Source organism: Protopterus annectens, chromosome 17.part0 (genome assembly GCF_019279795.1).
Source record: "Protopterus annectens isolate FY-2018-M chromosome 17.part0, PAN1.0, whole genome shotgun sequence".
In the NCBI taxonomy this organism is placed as follows: Eukaryota; Metazoa; Chordata; order Ceratodontiformes; family Protopteridae; genus Protopterus; species Protopterus annectens.
This window is the reverse complement of record NC_056751.1, coordinates 722,385,651-722,406,775: the sequence shown is the minus strand read 5'-3', so window position 1 is coordinate 722,406,775 and position 21,125 is coordinate 722,385,651. Positions and strand designations below refer to the sequence as shown.

Here is a 21,125-nt window from a genome sequence, read left to right as displayed (position 1 = left end):
ACAACGTTACATGTCTCAGTATAGTCATGCTGTGCTCTCTACCCGGCTCAGACAGTTTACATATGCAAATGACAGTCATGTAACACATCTGTGCTCACCTGCATGCCACTAACACAGGGGTGTAATCTACTCTGCCATGGGCCATGTTCTCCACAGTACTGATGCATGTAGTACTCCTACATGGCGTTTGCAGTGGGCAGGGTGGGAGGAGCAGTCCTGCATGTGTGCACACATGCCACATTGCTCAGCCCGGGCGTCTGTGTGACATCCACAGACTGGACACACACCATGCTGTGGGACATAGGTCCTGTGCACATCCCACAGGGGCACACTGTGTCACTAGTCATGTGATAGCTTCCTTGCTGGTAGGGTGACACAGACCCATGGTACCACCACAGCGGACGTACTGTATAGACATGACAGTTGACATCCAGTTCTGCCGTTCAGTGGACACTACCATGGGGGGGGTGTCAGTACTGTGTACATTGCGCATGTGTTTACACACGGCCCTGCTGGACATCATTGTGGCACACATTGCACCTGCTATGGAACGTTTGGACATGGTCACTTGCTGTTCCCTCCATTTCGGGTACCTATTCTGCTACTACATTGTCCCATATGTGCAGGCCATACATATCTTGTGTATGTACATAACATTAGGCCATCGCTCCATCATGCATGCTATGCCTGTGATACTGTCTATGATTTGTGAACATATCCATCATGGCAGCTTTGCATTACACATAATTGACATAGTCGCCCCTACTGCGTGGGATACGTGCACGTCGTGCGCACATTCCGGATGACATCGACGGTATATGCCCATGCACATGTGTGCTGTGACACTATACATACATGTCCTATCCCCTGCTGTGGCACTTCATTGTTGGATATCCACTGCCAGCATCAGCGTGGGTGGTGGCATTGTTCTGTGTTTGCAACCCCTATGGCAGACCTGGGGTAGGGTTAACACCTGTGCCACTTTGCATGGGACAGTCCCTCCTTGGGCAGTTGTGTCCTGACAAAATATATCACAAATGGCAAATGTCCTGAGATTGTAGGACATCACTATATCCCATTCTTATGTAAGAGTTGCATAACATACTTATTTATGTATGTACATTCCTAAATGTTACAAGACACACAATAAGCAACTTAACTGCTACAAGACTACACTTTTCTTTATGCAAAAGAGTAGAGTTCTAACCTTTGTACTGACCATGGGTATGTGTCCACCTGTAACATCTGATGTGTGTCCCCAAGATTTCCCACTTTGGCCTTTTGAAAAGGTGGCAAGCCGGACCTGGGGTTATCCCGGGTGTGTACATGTTGTCCCACTGCTGTGCACACGTTGTCCACAGTCGTTGGTATGCTGCGCGTTTTAGCATTACATATCCAACCTTCGCCTCTCTCTGCCTGATGGACAGGTATCTTTACCTACACACACCGTTCACATACTGTACAGATTCGTCATACGTATCGTGCGTTACACACCAGTACATGTCGTGGGTTCGACATACCTTTCCGGCCTTTTGTTCTGGGTTCGTCTCTATTACCTTGTTTCTCTTTTTCGATTCGTATTGGTTCGGTATGAACATACGGTTTGCATATCCAGGGAGTCTTCCTTATATTCGTCGTCACCTGAGGCATGTGGGTTAATCAGGCCAATAGCTGTTCCTCGGTGTGTACTTATGCGCATATCAGCGGTGATCCCCCTTCCTTTGGTTCGTTACGCGTCGGCACTGAGCCATGGTTCTTTCCTCGTGTGGCCGTTGGTTACTTGCACTACCTTCGTGAGGATGGGTATGTATTGTATCATGTTTGTGTGACTGCATCCGCTATGTGTGGTGTCGGGTACATTTCGCTGTGGTGTTAGCCGTGGATTGTGTGTGTTGGGTATGGTATTGTGTTCGACATGTGGGTCCCCATGTCCTGGCGGCGTCTGTCGATGGCGTTGTGCATTCAGATGTGTTACATAGCTGTTATTTTCCTGTACATAGCGGATGCAAGGATGCATCAGCCGCTGCTAGTGTTTCCCAGGAGCTTGTTGTGGGTATGCCGCTGTCATTCACTGCCTGTATGTGTTTGCTACGGTTTTAGCTGTTATCCCTTTGATATGTGCAATGGGGTATATCTGCGGATGTGGGTGACGGGTACGGGGTGTGAGTCTTGCATTTATACATACCGGATATGCTTGTGTGTGTGCTCCATCCCTGCTTGGGGAGCTGCGGGTTACCTGTCTGTTGTTCCGGGAATGTTTGTTTTGTTGATGTCATCTGCTGTCGGTATCGCCTGCATGTGTGCTTCCTGCACGTATTCCTCCTTCACATCGGTTATATATCTGCGGATGTTCCTCCGTGCATACTATCCATTGGCATTTTGTCGCTGATAGTTACGGTGAATGTGGTCCTATACTTGGGGCGACCTGTATGCTACCGGTAGCCTCCTATTCGTGTGCCGCTTGCTTACGTCACGGTCGTGGAACACACCGCGGTATTTACGGGACCGTAAGTGTTCACGATCGGTGCCGGGATAGCACCTTCGTATTTTCGCCGTACATGCCTGATGCTGTGTAACGTTGCCGACGGACCGTGTGGAGTCTACCTTGTGGCCGCCATACCTACGGTCATGGTTTGTACATGCGTCCTTTGCATCTCCTGTTGGCTATGGCCCTGTGGTACACTTTGGGACATTTCCGCTTTGCATCGTTTTACGTCGCCACGTGCATAGCCACTGAGGAGATGTCAGTACTACTTTGTGGGTACTGCTGTACATACGCCTATGGTTCCTGTACTGTATGCCTACGCCTGTTATTACACTCCGCCTGTGACATGTCATCTACATACACAGTTTACACTGGTACACACACACAGCGGAACACACGACAACCTCACCTCACACATACACATATTGCCGCCATGGCTGTCAACCTTCTATTTCCAGAGTGAGGAACACACACAGTAGTAATGTGAAACAAATGTGCATAATGTGGAACACATAGTAATGGCATAGTGACAACTTCAGCTAAGTAGGTCATAGGTTGATTGTAATATGCTGATTTACTTACAGTGAAGAACCTTTACTGACTTACTATGAGTACATTCTATTTACCGGGATGTCATTTATATACATTCCTAACAATGAATGTTTGAGGGACATTTTCAATGTGGAACTTGGAGGAACTGCGGGGAACATGAACTGTTTTACACCCCAAATGAGGTACGTTCCTCATAATGTCGTACACTTCACTGGTATGCTTTCCGCTTTCGCACCGACGGTTGAACACAATACCTACGTTGGCCGCATCGCCGGTGGCGGCGTGTATCTCCGCACTCATATCCTATGGATATGACACGCACATATCTAGGGTTGCCACCTTTTCAAATGCCCAAAGTGGGACATTTTTTGTAGAAACGTCAGATTTTGCATGCCAACACATACCCACGGCCAGTACAAAGGACAGCGATTCACTTTTTTGACAAAATACAAACCTGTAGCATTACAGTTGCTTATTCTGTTTATTATCATATTTAGATGTTTCTTCTACAAAATTACTGTTTTATGCAACTAATAAAGTTATTATGGGAAATAGTTTTGTCCTACAATCTCAGGACATTTGCCATTTTGTCAATGTTTTTGCAGGACACAACTGCCCAAAGGGGGACTGTCCCTCACAACGTGGGATAGGTGGTAACCCTACACATATCACGTTACTGTACCGTGGACTGGTGACCATCCCGACACGCGGATATGTATTGATGCAGGTTAACATTTCCATGGCTGGCGTTACCTGCCCTGCCCACCCTCCAGGATGATCGGGTTGTCGGTCACTATGTTTACTATGTGGTGATTTCGCGTCTTACTTATCTGTGAACTTGCATCCCTGGGTTCCATATTACCCTGTTGTACTTTATATCTGTGTATGCGTACATATATTTCTACATGTGTACTGATATGTATTTCCGTATCTGTGTATGCACATGCGTACATGTGTGGTCGACTTGCGGCGATAGTGGCAGCATACGGCTACGCCGTGTGCTGTAGAACCGGCGTGCGTTGCGGTGTTGGCGTTCCATGCTCTGCTGGCTATTGGGTGTGCAGTGTTTGGGCGGTGCCTTTGTTGGAGTCACACATACGTCCGCACATACGGTACACATTACGGGCGGACATGTTTGTGTGGCGTCCATTTTACTGTGTGTGCAGGTCAGGAGGTGTCAGTCCATGGGGCCTACACTGTCAAAGTATGTGCTATGCGTTCCCTCTTTGCCAGGGCGTAGGCATATTGGGTACGCCTCTGTCTACCTACTGGGGCTGGCTCAGTGTGTCCATGGCGCTGAACGCCCTGTGCCTGTGCTTGCCCTGGCAGTTGTGGCGGGCTTGGTGGCCCTCCGGCATTATGTCCCTGCAGCAGCTGTTTCCGCAGAATCATATTGTGTAGCATACAACATACTATGAATATGTGGGCACTTGTGCCTGGAGAGTACTGCAAGGCTCCACCGGATGTATCCAAGCACCGGAACCGTGATTTCAACATCCCCAACACACGCTCTATGATTATTCTCGTTTGTGCGTGTGCCTCATTATGGCGTTCTTGCATGTGTGTGTGTGCATTTCTGATGGGTGTCATCAACCACGGCTCCAGTGCGTAGCCAGCATCCCGGACAAGGTGACCTTGTGTGATGTCCCCACTGGCGAATACCTGATACAGCTGTGAGGCATGCCAGATATGGGAGTCGTGGTAGCTTCCAGGGCTGCCAGCACACACATCCATGATAATGCCCTGCGCATTGCACACGACCTGGCAATTGATGGAGGGGTATCCCTTGCGGTTTATGTAGCGTCTACCCTGCTCCCGGTGGTGACTTAATTTCTATGTGCGTACAGTCTATCGCACCCAGGACCTCCAGGTATTGTGCCACACGGTGGAAGCGGCGCATATTGCTAGCCAACTCCTCCTGAGATGTGGGGAAATTTATGTGCTCATGGGCATGTGGTAACATGGCATCCAGGAACTGGTGTAGTACCCTGGATGCTGATGCCTGTGAGATGCCCATTATGTCCCCGGTGGGCCTTTGAAAGGTACCTGTAGCCAGTATTCGCAAGCTCACACATACCTTTGTGTCCACTGGGATGGGCTCCCCTCTGCTGTCTCTTGTTCTCAGGCGCGGCACAGCTCCACTATTTGCTGTAACGTGTCCCTGTCCACCCTGTAGCGCTCTACTATCTCCAGGTCTCGCAGCCCCTGGTAGGTCACCCTTGGTCTGAACAGTCTCCTTCTCCTGTGAGGCCTACGGTAGTTGTCGGCACCACCCTCCGCAACTCCGTCTGTCTCTGCCACATACCTATGCATCACGGCCACGGCGGCACCCAGCATATACATGTTAAAAGTTCCCCGTCTGTTTACACCCTACGGTGCGGCGTTTCGGGAATCGCTGTGTGTTGTGTGCATTCACATTTATTACTGTTGTGCTGTATACCCGGTGATGTCATTGGGTGTGTCTGTGCGGCCGTATCCATGGATTATTTCCATGGTTTTACGGTTGCAACTGCAACGGTACTGCCTGTAGTGTTACATTACAGTTGCCTGCATTGCCTTTGCCTTGCATCTTACATTACTGCATCCTGCAGGCACATGGCATATGATGCATTTCATCTGCTGCCGTAGTTATGCTACCTCTGTACTTGGCTGTGCTATTTCGGTTCTTTGCTCTTTGCATTTCTACTACATCCCCTACTATCTTTGCACTCATATGCCTCCCCTTTCCCGTTATGCAGGAGTCTGCATGCAGAGTTATCAGCTGTCGGCGTTTGCCCTTCCTGCATTGATTGGTGTTAATTGCTCATTACGGATCCATTTACACTGCTTCCGCATTTCCTGCTATTCTCCGCATTACCTTCCTATATCCGTGGTTGTTGACGGTGAGTCCGTCACATGACTGGTTTAGGGAACGTAGTCATACTCGTGCACATGCATTTGTACGCGCATTATGTACTCTCAGCGCATCTATTTCCTAACACGCCAGTCCTGATGCTGTGATGTGCATTGTACAGCCCAGATTTGCTGACATCCAATATCCTTCCTCCTACAGTGGCACACCCCTCTGTGGTTGACATGTATCTCGTGTAGGCCACTCCTCGGTGTAGTACCGCTACGCCGCTTGCTCCATCCTTACGCCGGCGCCGTTTTTGCGATTCACTATTATCTGCCTCATTTGCATGGAATTGACTACTAATACATGGTTACGGCGCCGGACACCGCCACCACTCCTTGACAACCATTGCGCTGGGGTTGCAGCTTTACATACATACTATGGTGTGTGGTGGCTGTGCAGCTGATTTGTGTTCTACTGCTCTTTTAGGACATTGTCATATTATTTCATTGCTTTGCAACTTCTGTGCACATATCCCGGGGGTCTGCTGTTCTTTCTACGTACGTGTCATTTATGTCATTTTCTACATTTTGTGCATATTTTCTTTGGACATTCTCGGTGCCTTTCCACATTGGCATATTGCACCTATATGATACCTGACTTTGACAGCCTTCCGTTACTCCTCCGGTATGTTTGGGTATATGTAAACCATTTTTTTTGGTTTACATTGCCGTGCCTTACGCTACGCCTGCGCCACTTCGTGGATCGCTATTTGCCCTCATTTGCATGGTGCAATACCGCACACAGTGTGTTTTGCATACCTACGCCGGGGGGCGGAGACGGTCCGGCGCACGCCGGTAGTGCACGTGGAATTCATTCATACCTGAATCGCTCAGCAGCCATATTTGGCGTTATAACGCCAACGCTATGCGGGCGCCTGGCGCAAGGTTCATGAATCCCGAGGACGGTATTTACTTATAATATAAAACTGCTGAAGTAAAGAAAATCATAGAAAGAAATTGGTCAGTTCTTCATGGCGATGCCTGAGTTACAACAAATTTGTGGTGATAGACCATTTTTTGCTTACAGAAATCAAAATAATTTAAAGAGAAGGTTCTGCTACAAGGACTTTAAACAAATTGGCAGCATAAAAAATGTTTTTAGTAAACTAGCTACTACAAAATGTCTAAACTGCAGTTGCATGGATATTTATACAGAGAGTAATATTTTTAAACACCCCACACAACTAATAAAGAATATATGTTTGATTGTTCAGCAAATTGTAATAGTACTAATGTTGTTTACTTAGCTACTTGTACTTCATGTTCATCATTCTATGTCGGAAAAACTATAAGGAAATTAAGAGAACGTATGGCTGAACATAAGTCTGATATTAGAAGAAACATCAAAACTAATGCATTAAGTAAACACATTTCTGAAAAAGGTCAAGAACATCAATTTAAATTCAGAGTTATCGATGTAGTATATGTTAGTAATAGGGGTGGTAACATTAACAATATTGTTGAAGAGTATGAATGGATGGTTAGGTTACAGGCAGATTCTTTACCTGGTTTAAATAATGCTGTTAGCTTGAAGCCCATTTTCGTAAAAAAAACAGGCAGAAAATGTATAGTTTTATGTATATGTTTATATATCTGGGTATGGTATGTGCATATATATATATATATATATATATATATATATATATATATATATATATATAAAATATATATTTATATATGAATTTTTAATTGTTACAAAGTGTATATTGTAATATGGGGGCGGCATTATTACCATTCTGTGATAGGCTGGCTGTAATCATGTGTTTTTTAAGAACTCCTATTTAAATGTTGTGTTTTTTACTTTCATGATAGTAGCACTGAGGAAGAGTGTTTGTGACCCAAACACTTTGCAATAAACGTTGTTTTTTTGTCTTTTGGCATTGGATTCTTGAGTCTGAATTTTGCTACTGCTTCTTCAGTCCAATTATTGCAGTACAGACTGTTTTTGTGAGTCAGTAATAAACACAATGTTCCTCTTTATCTTTGATATTTAGCTTAAAAAGTTCATCAGGCACCTTTCTATCACATTTTGATATGCTCATCAGTGGTAACTAAGCTGAGTTGCATTTGTCCAAGCAGATGCTTGCGATGACTTTTGTTTTACTTCATAATCTTTGAGTTACAAATATAGTCTTTGGAAGCCTCTTCCTTTACCTGAAATCCCTTGCCAGTCACCCTGGCATTCCTTATGCAACACAAGTGTTTCTAGAACATTGATATTAGTTCTAATGATCATTTTCTTTCAATTTAATGTAACTACTGTGTCTGTGTGTGTATGTACACATCTTTCAATGCTATACTGTAGAATTTTTACTGAACTCTTTCATTTCTTCTCTGTTTGTTCTTGTTCTGTCTGTCCTAACTCATTCAGAAGCTACCACGTTATCTAGCCTCTCTTGTTATTTACCGGTTCATGTTGTTCGAGTGTCTCTTGATATTATTATTACAGGTAGCCGACATTTAACCAGCTGATCTTGGTTAAATTACGTACATCCTTGTTTATGTAATAACTACAAAGGTGTTTGTAAAACCCATTTGACTCCTTCATTCTCCCACCTCTTGAAATAGTGTCATTATTGTTTAATAAAATTTACATATTTCAGGTTCCCATGTTGTAAATATTCTTATTACAGTTGTGAGATTGTGAGACAAAACCATTTGAGCTAGATACGACAAATGTAAGACATCTTGTAGATGTTCACACTTACGGCTAACAATATTAAACTAAAACGTGGATACTATTTGGTATGCAGTCTAACTTTTGAGGATGTTAATAGAAAGTACGTTTAGGACATTTACAATAATAACCCAACTTCTCATTTGCGTATTTAATAACTTAAGTAAAGTATGCATTACATTTTATCACAAGGCAAAAGAAACCACAATACAAAGTATCAAATATTGGCAAACTCTTTATGACCTAAAATGACAAATGTGATTCCCCCTTTATATGACTATGTGCATGAAAATGATAGAATTTTGACTTGCTAGTTTGATGTCTACTGTATTGAAAATGGCAGATTTGGTGATGAAGGACAGAATATCAGAATGTCTGAAAGGCCACGGGGCACAGGATTCAAGATTGTATTAATTCACAGAAGGAAGATTGGCCCAAACAAATGCAGCTCTTTGGTTTTGTGTAGCTATTCTCTGTTTTTTATTTGAGTTGAATATACCAAAGATCTTTGACTGAACAACATATCAAAACTGACAGTGGATGTGGCCTGATTAAACTTAAACAAGGCCTTTGACATAATTATGCATAAAAGGTTAGTGAACAAATTAAGCAGTTTTACAGAGGCTCTCTGATAGGAAAGGTTAATCACTGTCTCAATGACAAGACAGAGAGGGATACAATAAATAATGTTCAGGCAGATGAAGAGATGGTTAGTAGTGGGGCACCACAGGGAATGTCACTGGACCAAGCATTAGCAGTCTCTTTTCTCTTTGCATGTGAACTTGCAGAATCCTAGAAGTAGCAATTTACTTGTCTGCTAATGGTACAACTTAATGTGATAAGGCTGACAAAAAGATACAAAATACACAGGAAATGACGTGGCATAAGTGAGGGAAACAGTTCAACTAAACTCAGTGTGAAAATCAAAAGCAAGGTATCTGGGAGGTAGACAATTATTAAGGAGTATGCACAGTTCACCCAGTCAGTGGAAAGGAGAACCGTAATCATCAGCAGCCACAACAAAACCAGGGAGGAATATTGTGTTAGTTACATCAGATACACTCAGCGTAAGCAAACAGCATAACACAGCAGCTGCGGAGGCTGTTGGAACATCAGGCTATGTAGGAAGAGGTATTAATAGTAGAAAATAGGAATTTAAATTCTCTTCCTATAAACACATTGCAACATCCCATTTTAGAGTATTGTGTATGTTTCTGGAGATCTCAGCATAAAGACTTAGAAAGCAGTGATGCAGTTCCTAGGAAAGCATTAACATTTTGCATGGTTTGCAGCACACATGATATGGAGGAACTAAGGCTATGCATAGTTTGGTGGTTTCTTGGGCAACAAGGAGTTTACTCCAAGTGCATTCAGTTCTGAAAATGAATGATAGCACTGGAAGCAAATAATGCATGACTTTGATGCTTTTGTCTCTCAGTACATGTACCCCAGACTGAAAAAATCTCATTCCTAACCATTCTGTAAGAAGGCAAGTTTACTGAGGATTAAATAACTAGTAGAAAAGCAACTGTGTTATATAAGAGGAAATAGCACATTAATGCTTGACCACTTCTTGAATTTGAAGGAGTCTTTCTTTATTTTATTGCTGGAATTGCAGAATTTGCAGTACATTTATGAGGTTGGCAAAGGTAGCCAAAGATCACTCTTTTCTTTAAGGTAACTTCAGCTCCGACATAACCCGAGGCCCTCCCCCCTTTTCCCCACTGAAATGAAAGTACAGGTTTGGGTGCTGTTTGCCACATATATTTTAGGTTTTAGAATGTTGATATTTCTCAAATAGTCTCTAATTTTCTCCTTATTACAGACTCAGTAAAAGAGTTTGTAGATTTTTAGTTCTGTTGATTTGCTTTTCCCTTATAGTTTATGACCAATGTGCCAGTAGGGCCTACAACTTTGCTATTTTTAGACCACAGACACCACTAATTATTTCACTGTTTACTGGAAGATCAGTAAGAAGTTCATTTACTTGGAAACGAGGGATGGTTTAATACTGACATCGGTTACAGATGATTTCCAGTTCACAAGTGTCTGACAGAGTGCCTTCCATTTAATTTGAATGGTAAGAGGCTGAGATGAGGATTTTTCATTCAAGCTCTAGAATATCAGATTGTTTTACTAGCCTGTTCAAGGCCTTGCAAACAATGCTGCGCGATTTTCTGACATATGAATGACACTGGAGACAGCAAGACACTTCTCTTCCTCTCTATAACCAGTGCAATCCAGCATATATTTCAATGTAGTAATTACTCCTTTAGGGAACTATCTGAATAAATCTTTAGTGACTGTTAAATATGAAAAGATTCAAATAATATCTGTGTATTATCTGTCATTGCTCCTTTTTCTCTGGATATGAAATGTTCTGTGGTCTGCCTACATCATTTCCACACCCTGGTGAAATGGCTCCCAGTGCTTCTTCTGAAAAATCGTCCTGATTTTTAAGTTGTTCATAAACGTTACTGCACAAATAGCCTGTGAGGGTGGGAGAAAGAGTAAAGATGGTGGTGATGTTTGCCTGCCTAGCTGTACATGTGTAATGTTCCATTTGTTCATTTGTTCCATTCTTTGGAAGATACCGTGTTTTTGAAAGATACTGCACTTTTATAACAGTTCATTGACATTCACTAATATGCATTAATCTCCTAAGATATATTAGTGATTTTAACAATCTGTGATTTGATTTTACTTGGAGGCATTTTAAGCCATGATTAAGGTACAGTGTCATTTGTGATGAGTTACAGCATAATAACTTTTATCAGAGTTAAATGTTTGAAGAGATTCTGAATTTGTTCTTGTTAGTTCTTGCTTGCTTTACTCCCGGTGGAGTGTGGATTGTCAAAACAGCTGAAAGTCATTGGGCTGCTGGTGAACTGCCATACTGACTTCACTGTGTGGTGGCGCTGCGGTAGCATTGTCGCCTCACAGCAAGATGTTCTCCCGGTCGACTGTCAGCTAGAGCGTCTTCTGTGTTGAGGCATGCGTGAATGAGCATGCCTTCGTTGAAGGTTGTGCGTCAGGGCTGGCAACTCGGCACGTAAAAATCCACTGCCAATCATTAGCGGACCGGAGTTCCACTGTGGCGACCCCTAACCGAGATAAGCTGAAAGACACAACAACAACATTTGGTATATAGAATAGTTGTGTGAAATCTTACCATAACCATAGATGTCCTTCTCTTCCATGTTGTAATATTCATAACATAAGGGATTCTCTGCCTAAGTGACCTGAACATCCAGCCAGTATACAAAATATACTACTACTACTACTGCAAGGTATGTGGGATGTCACATGAAGGCAGCAGGGAGCGTAGGCCATAAAAGTGATATCCGCATGTACCATCCTCAGAATTGAATGCCCAATTAGAACACCAGTCCAAGGATAAAAAGGAGAGGAAAACTATCATCCAGAGAAATACAAGGACCAGGAGAGAAGAATGGTGAGACAAAGTAATGCAACATGGAAGGGAAGGAAATATATGGCTATGGTAAGACTTTACACAACAATTCTATGTCCTTCTATTCCCATGTTGCAGTATTCATAACGTGAGGGAGAGTACCAAAGCTCAGGATAGGGAAAGGGAGAATGGAAAAAAGGAACTCTCCACAAAACTGTGCAGGGTTGCCCTGGAAAACTCTGCTCTGGTTCTGGAGATGCTATCCAGCTTGTAATATTTGGTAAACGTGTGGACAGAAGACCATGTAGCTACCTCCAAGATGGAAGCAGTTTCAAACCCCTTGAAAAAGGCCCCACATGAAGCAACAGCCCTAGTGGAATGAGCTTTCACTGAGGACGAAAGATTTTTACCATGGAAAACATAGCAGAAAAAGATGGCCTTAGAAATCTAAGAAGAAATAGTCTATTTAGACACAGACTTTTCCAGTGCCCTAGGGTGAAAGGAAACAAAAAGTTGCTTTGGTTTCCACTTGGCTTTATACAGGTAAAATCTGAGTTGTCTATGCACATCCAAGGTATGTAACACCCTTTCACAGGTATTTTGAGGTGAGGGAAAGAAGGTAGGTAAATTAATAGACTCATTAAGGGACAAATCATTAACCACCTTGGGCAAGAAAGAGGGGTTCATACACAGAGAGACCCTATCTTTCTGGGAAATGAGAAAAGGTTGAGATACCATTAAAGCTTGGAGTTCAGAGACTCTCCTAACAAAAGTGATGACCACCAGCAGCTTAGTCTTCCAAGTGCGATGCTTTAAGGAAGCCATGACAACAGGCTCAAAGGGGGCTTGGGTGAGGTTTTCCAGTACAAAATGCAAATCCTGGGGTGGAGGAATAGGTTTCCTGGGAGATCTGCTATGAAGGACACCTTTAAGAAAAAGCTTAACCTCTATTCTAGAGGCTAAGGGAGTGGGCAGAGGCAGACATGCAGAAATGGCAGATAAATAGGCTTTTACAGAAGAACAAGCCAGTCCAGCCTTAAGCAGCTCACACAAGTAAGACAAAACTTAGGGAGATATCCACTGAAAATGGATCTAGCTGTTTCTTTAGACACTGAATGTAGAACCTCTTCCATTTGGACGAGTAGTATCTCCTAGCATTAGGTTTCCTCACCTCCTGCATGACTAGAAGCATGTCTTAGGAAAAAAAGATGTTGAAAAGGGATGAGAAGCCTATCACCCAAAGCGTTACGTTAAGGGTTGTTAAGTGTGGGTGAATGAGTGATCCCTTATCTTGTGTGAGAAAATCCACCCTGCAAGGTAACTTGTGATGACTACCCTTGGCTAAATGCAGAAGAGGAGGGAACTAGTGCTTTGTTAGCTAAAAGGGGGGGTCACCAATAAGATTTTTGGTTTGTCCTGCTGAATCTTCAGCAGAACTTTCTGAATAAGTGGCAAGGGGGGGGGGGCAATGTGTAAAGAAACATCCCCTTCTGAGATATTGAAATGGCATCCCCCTTCCCTACCAGAGGTCCTGGGACTCTGGCACAAAATAGTGGAAGTTATCTTTTCAGAGGGAAGCAAAATGATCTGTTTAAGGTGTACCCCACCAGTGGAAAATGTCCAGAAACGCATCCCTGTGGAGCATCCATTCATGGGATTGAGTCATGCACCTGCTTAGAGTGTCTTGCAAGAACATTTTGAGCTGAAGGAATGTAAACTGCTTATAAGGTGACTTCTGATCGGGAAGTAAGCTCACAAGCCTGAAGAGCTAGCCGATAAAGCAGATAAGACTTTGTTCCCCCCTGTTTGTTTACATACCAAAGGACTGTGATGTTGTCTGTGAAGACCTTCAGAGAGCCTGGGCAAAGAGAAGATTGGAAAGCTTGAAGAGCAAAATTCAAAGCCTTCATTTCTTTGATGTTTATGTGCCCCTTCCTTATAGAGGGACACCAAAGACCCTGTACCTTCAGGTTTCCCAAGGCTGCTCCACACCCCTGTGAACAGCTTTTGCACAGGAAAAGGAGGCTGCAGCGGGAGACCTGGGTTCAGTGAAATTTGCTGAATCCACCACTGCAGTTCTTTCTTCAGACCAGGAAGAAAAGGAAGATCAAAATCCAGGGAAGTGCATGCTGGGAGCAGAGAGATTTCAGACACACTGGAATGTTCTCATGTGGAGTTTGGCCAAGGGTAACATGAGAATAATGGATGCCATGAATCCTAGAAGTCTGAGAAACTCCCTGGCTGTCAAGGAAGTCAGTGGAAGGAGTTGCTGAAGTAGGCTAGAAGAGATTGTACTTTCTGAAGGGGCATAAGTGCCATCATAAGATCTGCCCTTATCCTGCCCCTCAGGAAGACCTGGTCCTGAGAAGGAGTGAGGGAGGATTTCATGTAACTGACAGTGAGCCCCAGGCTTAGAAGCAAGCTGATGGTTGTGTGGGAATTCTACAGCAGAATTTCTGGATGAGTTGCTTAAATGAGTGGGTCATCCAAGTACGAATAAACATGTATTCCTTGTAGTCTGCAAAAGGCAGTAACAGGAGCCAAGCGTTTTGTGAATAACCTTGGGGACATGGAGAGGCCAAAGGGCAAAGCACAAAACTGAAAATGAAATGATGCAACAGAAAAACATAAGTATTTCCTGAAAAGGGGATGAATGGAGATATGAAGACATGCATCTTTGATATCCAGAGAAACCAGAAAGGCCTGAGGCAATAAAAGTAGAGTTAAAGTTTGGAGGCAGAGCATGCAGAAGGTGAGAACCTGCAGAAAGAGGTTGAAGTGAGACAGGTCTATGATGAGTTTCAATGGGCAATCCTTCCTGGGGTCTAGAAACATCCTTGAGTAAAAACCTCTTCTGTTTTGCTTGGAAGGGACTTCCTGAATGGTTCCCTGTGAAATCAGGTCCTTAAGTACCTGAGGAAAAGAAGAAGCTGGTCTTGAGGGATTGTGGAATTACCAACACAGTTTTAGAGTGGATTATATTCTGTCTCTCAAACCACTACATAAACATCTGCTTAGGGATCTGTTTCTCTTCCACATGCCCATTAACATCTAAAGTACAGCAAGCCTCTGTCTTAGGCCCTTTATTGTTCACAGTATTTATGCTTCCTCTAGGAAACCTGCTAAGGGAAAGAGGTTTAGCATAACATAGCAATACCGATGACAGTTGGATCTACTTCTCCTTTCCCCAAAATGATATGGGGAGCATATATTCCTTGAATGATGACCCAGAAATCATACGCTCTTGGTTCATTCACAATCAATTGAAGCTAAACCCTTCCAAGACTGAGATCATTATAGATCATTCAGCCTTAAGGAATTCTACCACCCCCTTTGCCAAATTTCATGATAGATGATAGAAAGAGGTTTGAATTTGTTGACTAAGTGTGTAACTTAGGTGTGGAATTGGATTAGAGACTGTCACTTCAAGACCAGGTGTCAGCTGTAGTTGAATATTCATGCTTTCATTTTCAAAGCTTCTCTACAATAAGCACCTGTTTTCTCAAGCTCATGTCTCAGTTGTCGCTCATGCCTCAAGCTGATGTCTCAGTTATCACTCATGCCTTGGCCTCTTCAGTGTTGGACTACTGCAATGTCCTGTTCCTAGGACTTCCAAACACTGACATCGACAGCTTATACATGGTGCACATCTCTCTGTTAAGGTTACTGATTGGTACAACACATTACCACCAAATTACCCCTGTTCTCAACAATCTGACAGTCTGCACTGGCTACACGTTTGGTATAAAATCATCTGTAAAATCTTGGTGTTAGTCAATTAGCCTATTCTTGACCTGGTTTCATCATACCTGAAGAAGCTAGCAGTATTCTACTTCCCTACTCAGGCCTTGAGGGAATGCTTGCATTTCCACAGGTACATCTTGAGACTTCAGGATTTCAGGAGGTTGCCTTTCCTTACCAACCTCTTGACCTGTGAAATCTGCTGCAGCCCTGGCTTCAGGAGTGTCTATCTTTAGCTGGCTTCCTGGAGTGGGGCACATAAAATTTATCTCTTTGAATTAGCTTATGATGGGGTGGGAAGACTGCATCTGTTACAGTATTTATTTAATAGTGTAAGTTGCTAATTATGATTCATTACTGTATGTTTATTAGTGTGTTTGGACTATTTTAATTAGATGTTAAGGTGTTTTGGGTTAAAACACCTTAACAAAACTGCAGTTAGAACTGAAACAGATGTTTGCAAAGAGCACAGCCTTGGTAACAATAAGGCAGTGGTCATCATTACCTGATCCATTTGGGTAGGTATTATGTTCGCATGTCTAACTCTTGAATTCTAAAATAGATTCCAATCCTCCAGGTCATTCTTGGGCAGACATTATGCAGTGGTTGAATGAAATGTTTCAAAGGCACACTGAAAGCATATTGCAGGAAGACAGATATAGATATCACAAACCTGAAAACACTGCCCATCAGTCAACCTCATGTTTATTTACTTATTTATTTATCCTTTTTTTTACCAGGTTAGTACCATTATGCTTGTGGCCTCTTTTCAGGGGAGACCCAAAGTGGTATTTATACTATGGGGGAGGGGGTGAATTTGGCCAGTGTGGCTCCTAGTCTTTTTTGATTGGTGCCAAGAAATCTTTTCCACCTGAACTGCTACCAGCTCAAGCAAATGTGACGCCTAGCATCTCATCTGACCATCTTCTCCATTAAGAGAGAGACGGAATGATAGAAAGTGACAGGATGAAGAGAAATGCCTTACCACTGAAACAGAAAAGACAGAGAGAATAGAAAACAAATAATGAAAGCAGAAGAATGAAAGCAAAAATAAAATACACTGTGTGCCTCTTTTACATGGAACCATCTAAAATGTTTATCTATGGATATGCGAATCCTGGACTCATTAGCATAACAGGGTCACCTCAGAACCCAAATCTGAGTGATGGTGGTCACTCTTGAAGTAAGAAGGGTTGCTGGTGCCGACAACACTGACAAGTATAATGAAAAATGGTATGAGGTAACATAACAGAAACGTCAAAGTACCTCATCAGAGTTCAAGCATGAGGCATCTTTAAAAGAAAAACAAGGCCACACAATCTGAGTAGTTCAGAGATATAAAATAAGTAGCCTGGCACACATAGAAAGGGAAATGAATGAAGGGAACATTCTTTTTAAGGGGTAATCAGTTCAAAACAGAGTCTGAATTCAGAATTACATGGGCTATACATAATGCCATCTTTATAGTAATAAATGCAGGATTGTTTTTACATTTTATTCAGTCCTTCTAAATTATTAGGGCATCTCAAGGATAACATGTGTGTACATAATGACAAGTCAATAAATAATCTTATACTTGATTTGGAACCTTGGTATATATTATTTGTCTTAGTTTTATCAGTAATTTGAGCTGATGTACACTTTTCTAAAATTATACTTTTTACTGGTCCTTGTTTTATTGCTCCAAATGGAATTTGGACAAACTATCACAAAAATGTATGTATTATGTCTGCCTACTTCCTGTTCATTAAGTGATAGCTAACATGAACCCTCAGAAACCAAACACTTACTGTTATAGTCATTTCCATGAATGTGTCTCCTTTAATTCCTGGAACATGCTGACATGTCAGATTTACCCAACATGCTTTAAGTAAACACATTGGTTTATCTCACTGTGGCAACATGTGAACACTCCTGAATGATTGGTCCTGTTATACTAAGAATTTGGTGATTCCCTGCACCAGGCAAGAGTACTGCATCCAAAACTATAGCATTACTGCCATTGAGAATATCAGCTTATGAAAATTAGAAAGTGCTGTGTCATTACCAATGTACATTATAAGACATATTAGTATAAAACAAAGCAACTGTTAGAGTTTACAGACTTTCCACTGCTACATGCATTATGTAGAATATAATGAATAGTCTGCCAATTATTGCATTTAGTGGTTTGTTTCTGAATTTGTTTGTGTCATTAGAATTTTAATTTAATTTTTTCAGGCTGGAGCAAGTATTATAAGTGTGATATTTTCTACTTTCTTTTTAAAGAGGACACCAAACATTGTCTTGTGCTGTTAAACATTAATTACAACAGTCCTTTCCTGATAAACAAAACATTAAAAGCAATATCTTTTGTTCATCTAGTTACATCTTTATCTTTATTAAGCATGTCTACTTACTAATGATGATGAGATCCAAGAAGTGTGATTGCTGTTCCTTCTCAATTAATATCATGGCTTGCTGATATCTCCCAGAATCAATGTATAATAGCCCACTTATTGTCAAGGACCCATTTGGATGCATCTTTAGTCTGCCTTTGAATTGCTGTGCAAAAGGGTATTTGTCCTTTCCTTGGTCATCAATCTTTGCTAATGTAATTGAAGTCCCTCCCACAGTCTTAGTCCAAGTCCACTCCTTTTCATGTTGGGTTTCTTGTTCTTTTATTTTCCATTCTATTGTGACAGATTCATTCAGTGGTGCATAAAGTGTTTGTACTTCTGCGGTACCTGAGATGCTGATCTCTGAAATGAAAATTATAGCTCAAAAATATTGTGTTAAAAATGATACACTGGAATAATGAGATATGAAAACCATGACTCTAAAAATAAAAACTGTACAATAATAAATCACAGAATACAGGCCATTTACAATGTTACCCTAGCAGTTACAATAACATTAGTGCTAACTGGACAAAAATAAAACTTTCTGAATAATGAGGTAGGCAGTCTGAAGTAACCAAGATGGATTTCTGTCAGTGATTGCAAGAATGCATATTAAATTGTATGCTGACTAACTCTAACATAGTGCTCAAAGGGGTTTAATCTATCTGTGCACTATGCTTAATAACAGTGCCATTCACAAGTGTGCTTCACAGACATGGGTCTTGACTCCTAACTGCAATGAACCTAAGACCCTTAATTTTCACAAACTGACTGAGGATGACATTGCACACAGTACTGTAGGTAATGCTGGTGTCCAAACCTTTCTGCTTCCATCAGCAGCCCAACAGCTGCTGTACTGAGCTGTGTATCATGACATCACAATACAGCAGAGCAGAGAAAACCTACATACTAAAGCTTACATTAGTGCATATGTATCTCCTGCTACTTTGTACTCTGTCATTATGCATGGAAGATATCACAGTCAATCGCCATGACAACCCAGCTAGGACCTTTACCATAATATGCTAATGAGGGAATCTTGTGCTGAGCAAGGCTACATTTTCAAGATCTTGGCGGTGTCACTGTGGGTGTGGGACACGTTTGCTTGTGGTAGCAGGTTTGCCTGCACCATATGTTAGTCAATTGCCAGAAGGCCTTTTCTGCTGTGCATCAGAAATGGCTATTTTATTATTTTGCACAGCAGTGCTGACATCTGCAAATATACAGACTATCTGCAAATATACAGAACTGAGTATATATTTTTGGTTATAGAGTTTGTTAATTGTTGCTTAGATCTCTGTTGAAACTGTTGTCTCACTGTTCTGAGACTGATCTGCAAATATACACAGCTGAGTATATTTTTTTGGTTTTAGAGTTTGTACTGTTAGTTGTTGCTTAGATCTCTGTTGAAACTGTTGTCCCACTGTTCTGAGAGACTGATCTGCAAATATACAGAGCTGAGTATTTTTTTTGGTTTTATAGTTTGTACTGAAGGTGTGGTGCTGCGGTAGCATTGTCACCTCATAGCAAGACGTTGTCCTGTTCGATTCTCAACTAGAGCGTCTTCTGTGTGGAGGCATGCGTGAAATGGCGTGCCTTCATTAAAGGTTGTGCGTCAGGGCTGGTAACTCGGCATGTAAAAATCCTCTACCAATCATTAGCAGACTGGAGTTCCGCTGTGGCAAGCCCTAACCCGGGATAAGCCAAAAGACTCATTACTTTTACTGTTAGTTGTTGCTTAGATTTCTGTTGAAACTGTTTTGTCCCAGCCACCCTTCCTATTTTTGGTTTGTAGTTTAAATTTGGTGGCTTTTGCAGTTGCCCACCCCACTGTAGATTTGATCTGGGACACTTCTCCAGTCCCATCTCTTTACCACATTCTACCTAATAAACTCTTTCTGCACTTGCTTTTAGTCCTTTTTAATTTAATTGCTTTTTTTAAACTGTGTTTGGTCTAATATTGCTACATACTCAAGTGTGCTAGCTTGCACTGCATGTGAATTGTTTTTACTATTGTTTTTGCTACTTTTCTGTAAAAAAAAAAACTGTAAGCCTGTTTCCTACCTTTCCTGTAACTAGTGTTCCAGATACAGATTTGCTGTATCCAGGACTGTATGTAAGCTTCTGAGTCCCCCAAGCCTTTCTGTGTTGGAAGGAAGCCTTCTAGCTTATCAGTGGGAGTGATAAGCACTAGGTAACCTGTCTACCACATAAGGAGTGGTTCTGGCCCAGAAACTGTAGTTATTGGCCGTTTGGGCAATCTCTTTCATCTCTCTCAACTTTCTAATTTGAAAGCCTGCATTTGCACTTGTTTCTGTCCTGTAACTCATCTAGTGCACATACATATTCTTAGTTTTAGCACTTAATTTTGCTTATTCATGCTCAGCACATGTTCAGAACTTGTAAGCACTAAATTAGCTACTAATTACTATAGCACTCAATCTTCCTCATTACCTAGAGGAAAACAGTTTTTGTACTTACTTTTCTCACTTGCTTAGAGAAAAAACAGCTCTTGTACTCACTTTCCTCACTTATATAGAGGAAAATAGTTTTTTAATTCAGGCATGTCCAAGGGTCAGCTCCCAGTGTTCTCTCCTGTCTATTTGATGAATCTGGGCATCTTGAGGCAATGTAGAAATTACCTCATGTACACAGACAACCCTCTCCTCCTATCACCCAACACTACAACCTGTGAGAGATGCACTTATCTAGCCAAACTGGAGGTAAAGCTCTCTCCAACCAAGACTGAACTTGACAGTCATGAGGAGAAGGTAAACATTTGCACCACACCACACTCATCACATAGTCTGACTAAATCTACACCACCAAAACCCACACATAGTAACACAAAAACATTTGCAGAGGCTCTCAATAATAATCTGTCTAAGCAACAGAGACATCCAAAGCAGAAACACAAGCAACCTCCATCCCCCAACACAACCCAAGTGACACATAGCCCACAGACTCAGTGTGCCACTCAAT

General features: G+C 42.1%; 1 protein-coding gene across 1 annotated transcript in view; it reads right to left on the bottom strand.

Annotated features, from left to right (window-relative positions):
• Nucleotides 1-21,125, bottom strand: part of LOC122791842 (T-lymphocyte surface antigen Ly-9-like) — a 712,953-nt gene that overhangs the window by 627,653 nt on the left and 64,175 nt on the right. Inside the window, exon 2 of the mRNA XM_044059802.1 lies at nt 18,162-18,503. Within this exon, the coding sequence (XP_043915737.1) occupies nt 18,162-18,503 (342 nt within the window). The remainder of the gene's footprint in view (nt 1-18,161; nt 18,504-21,125) is intronic.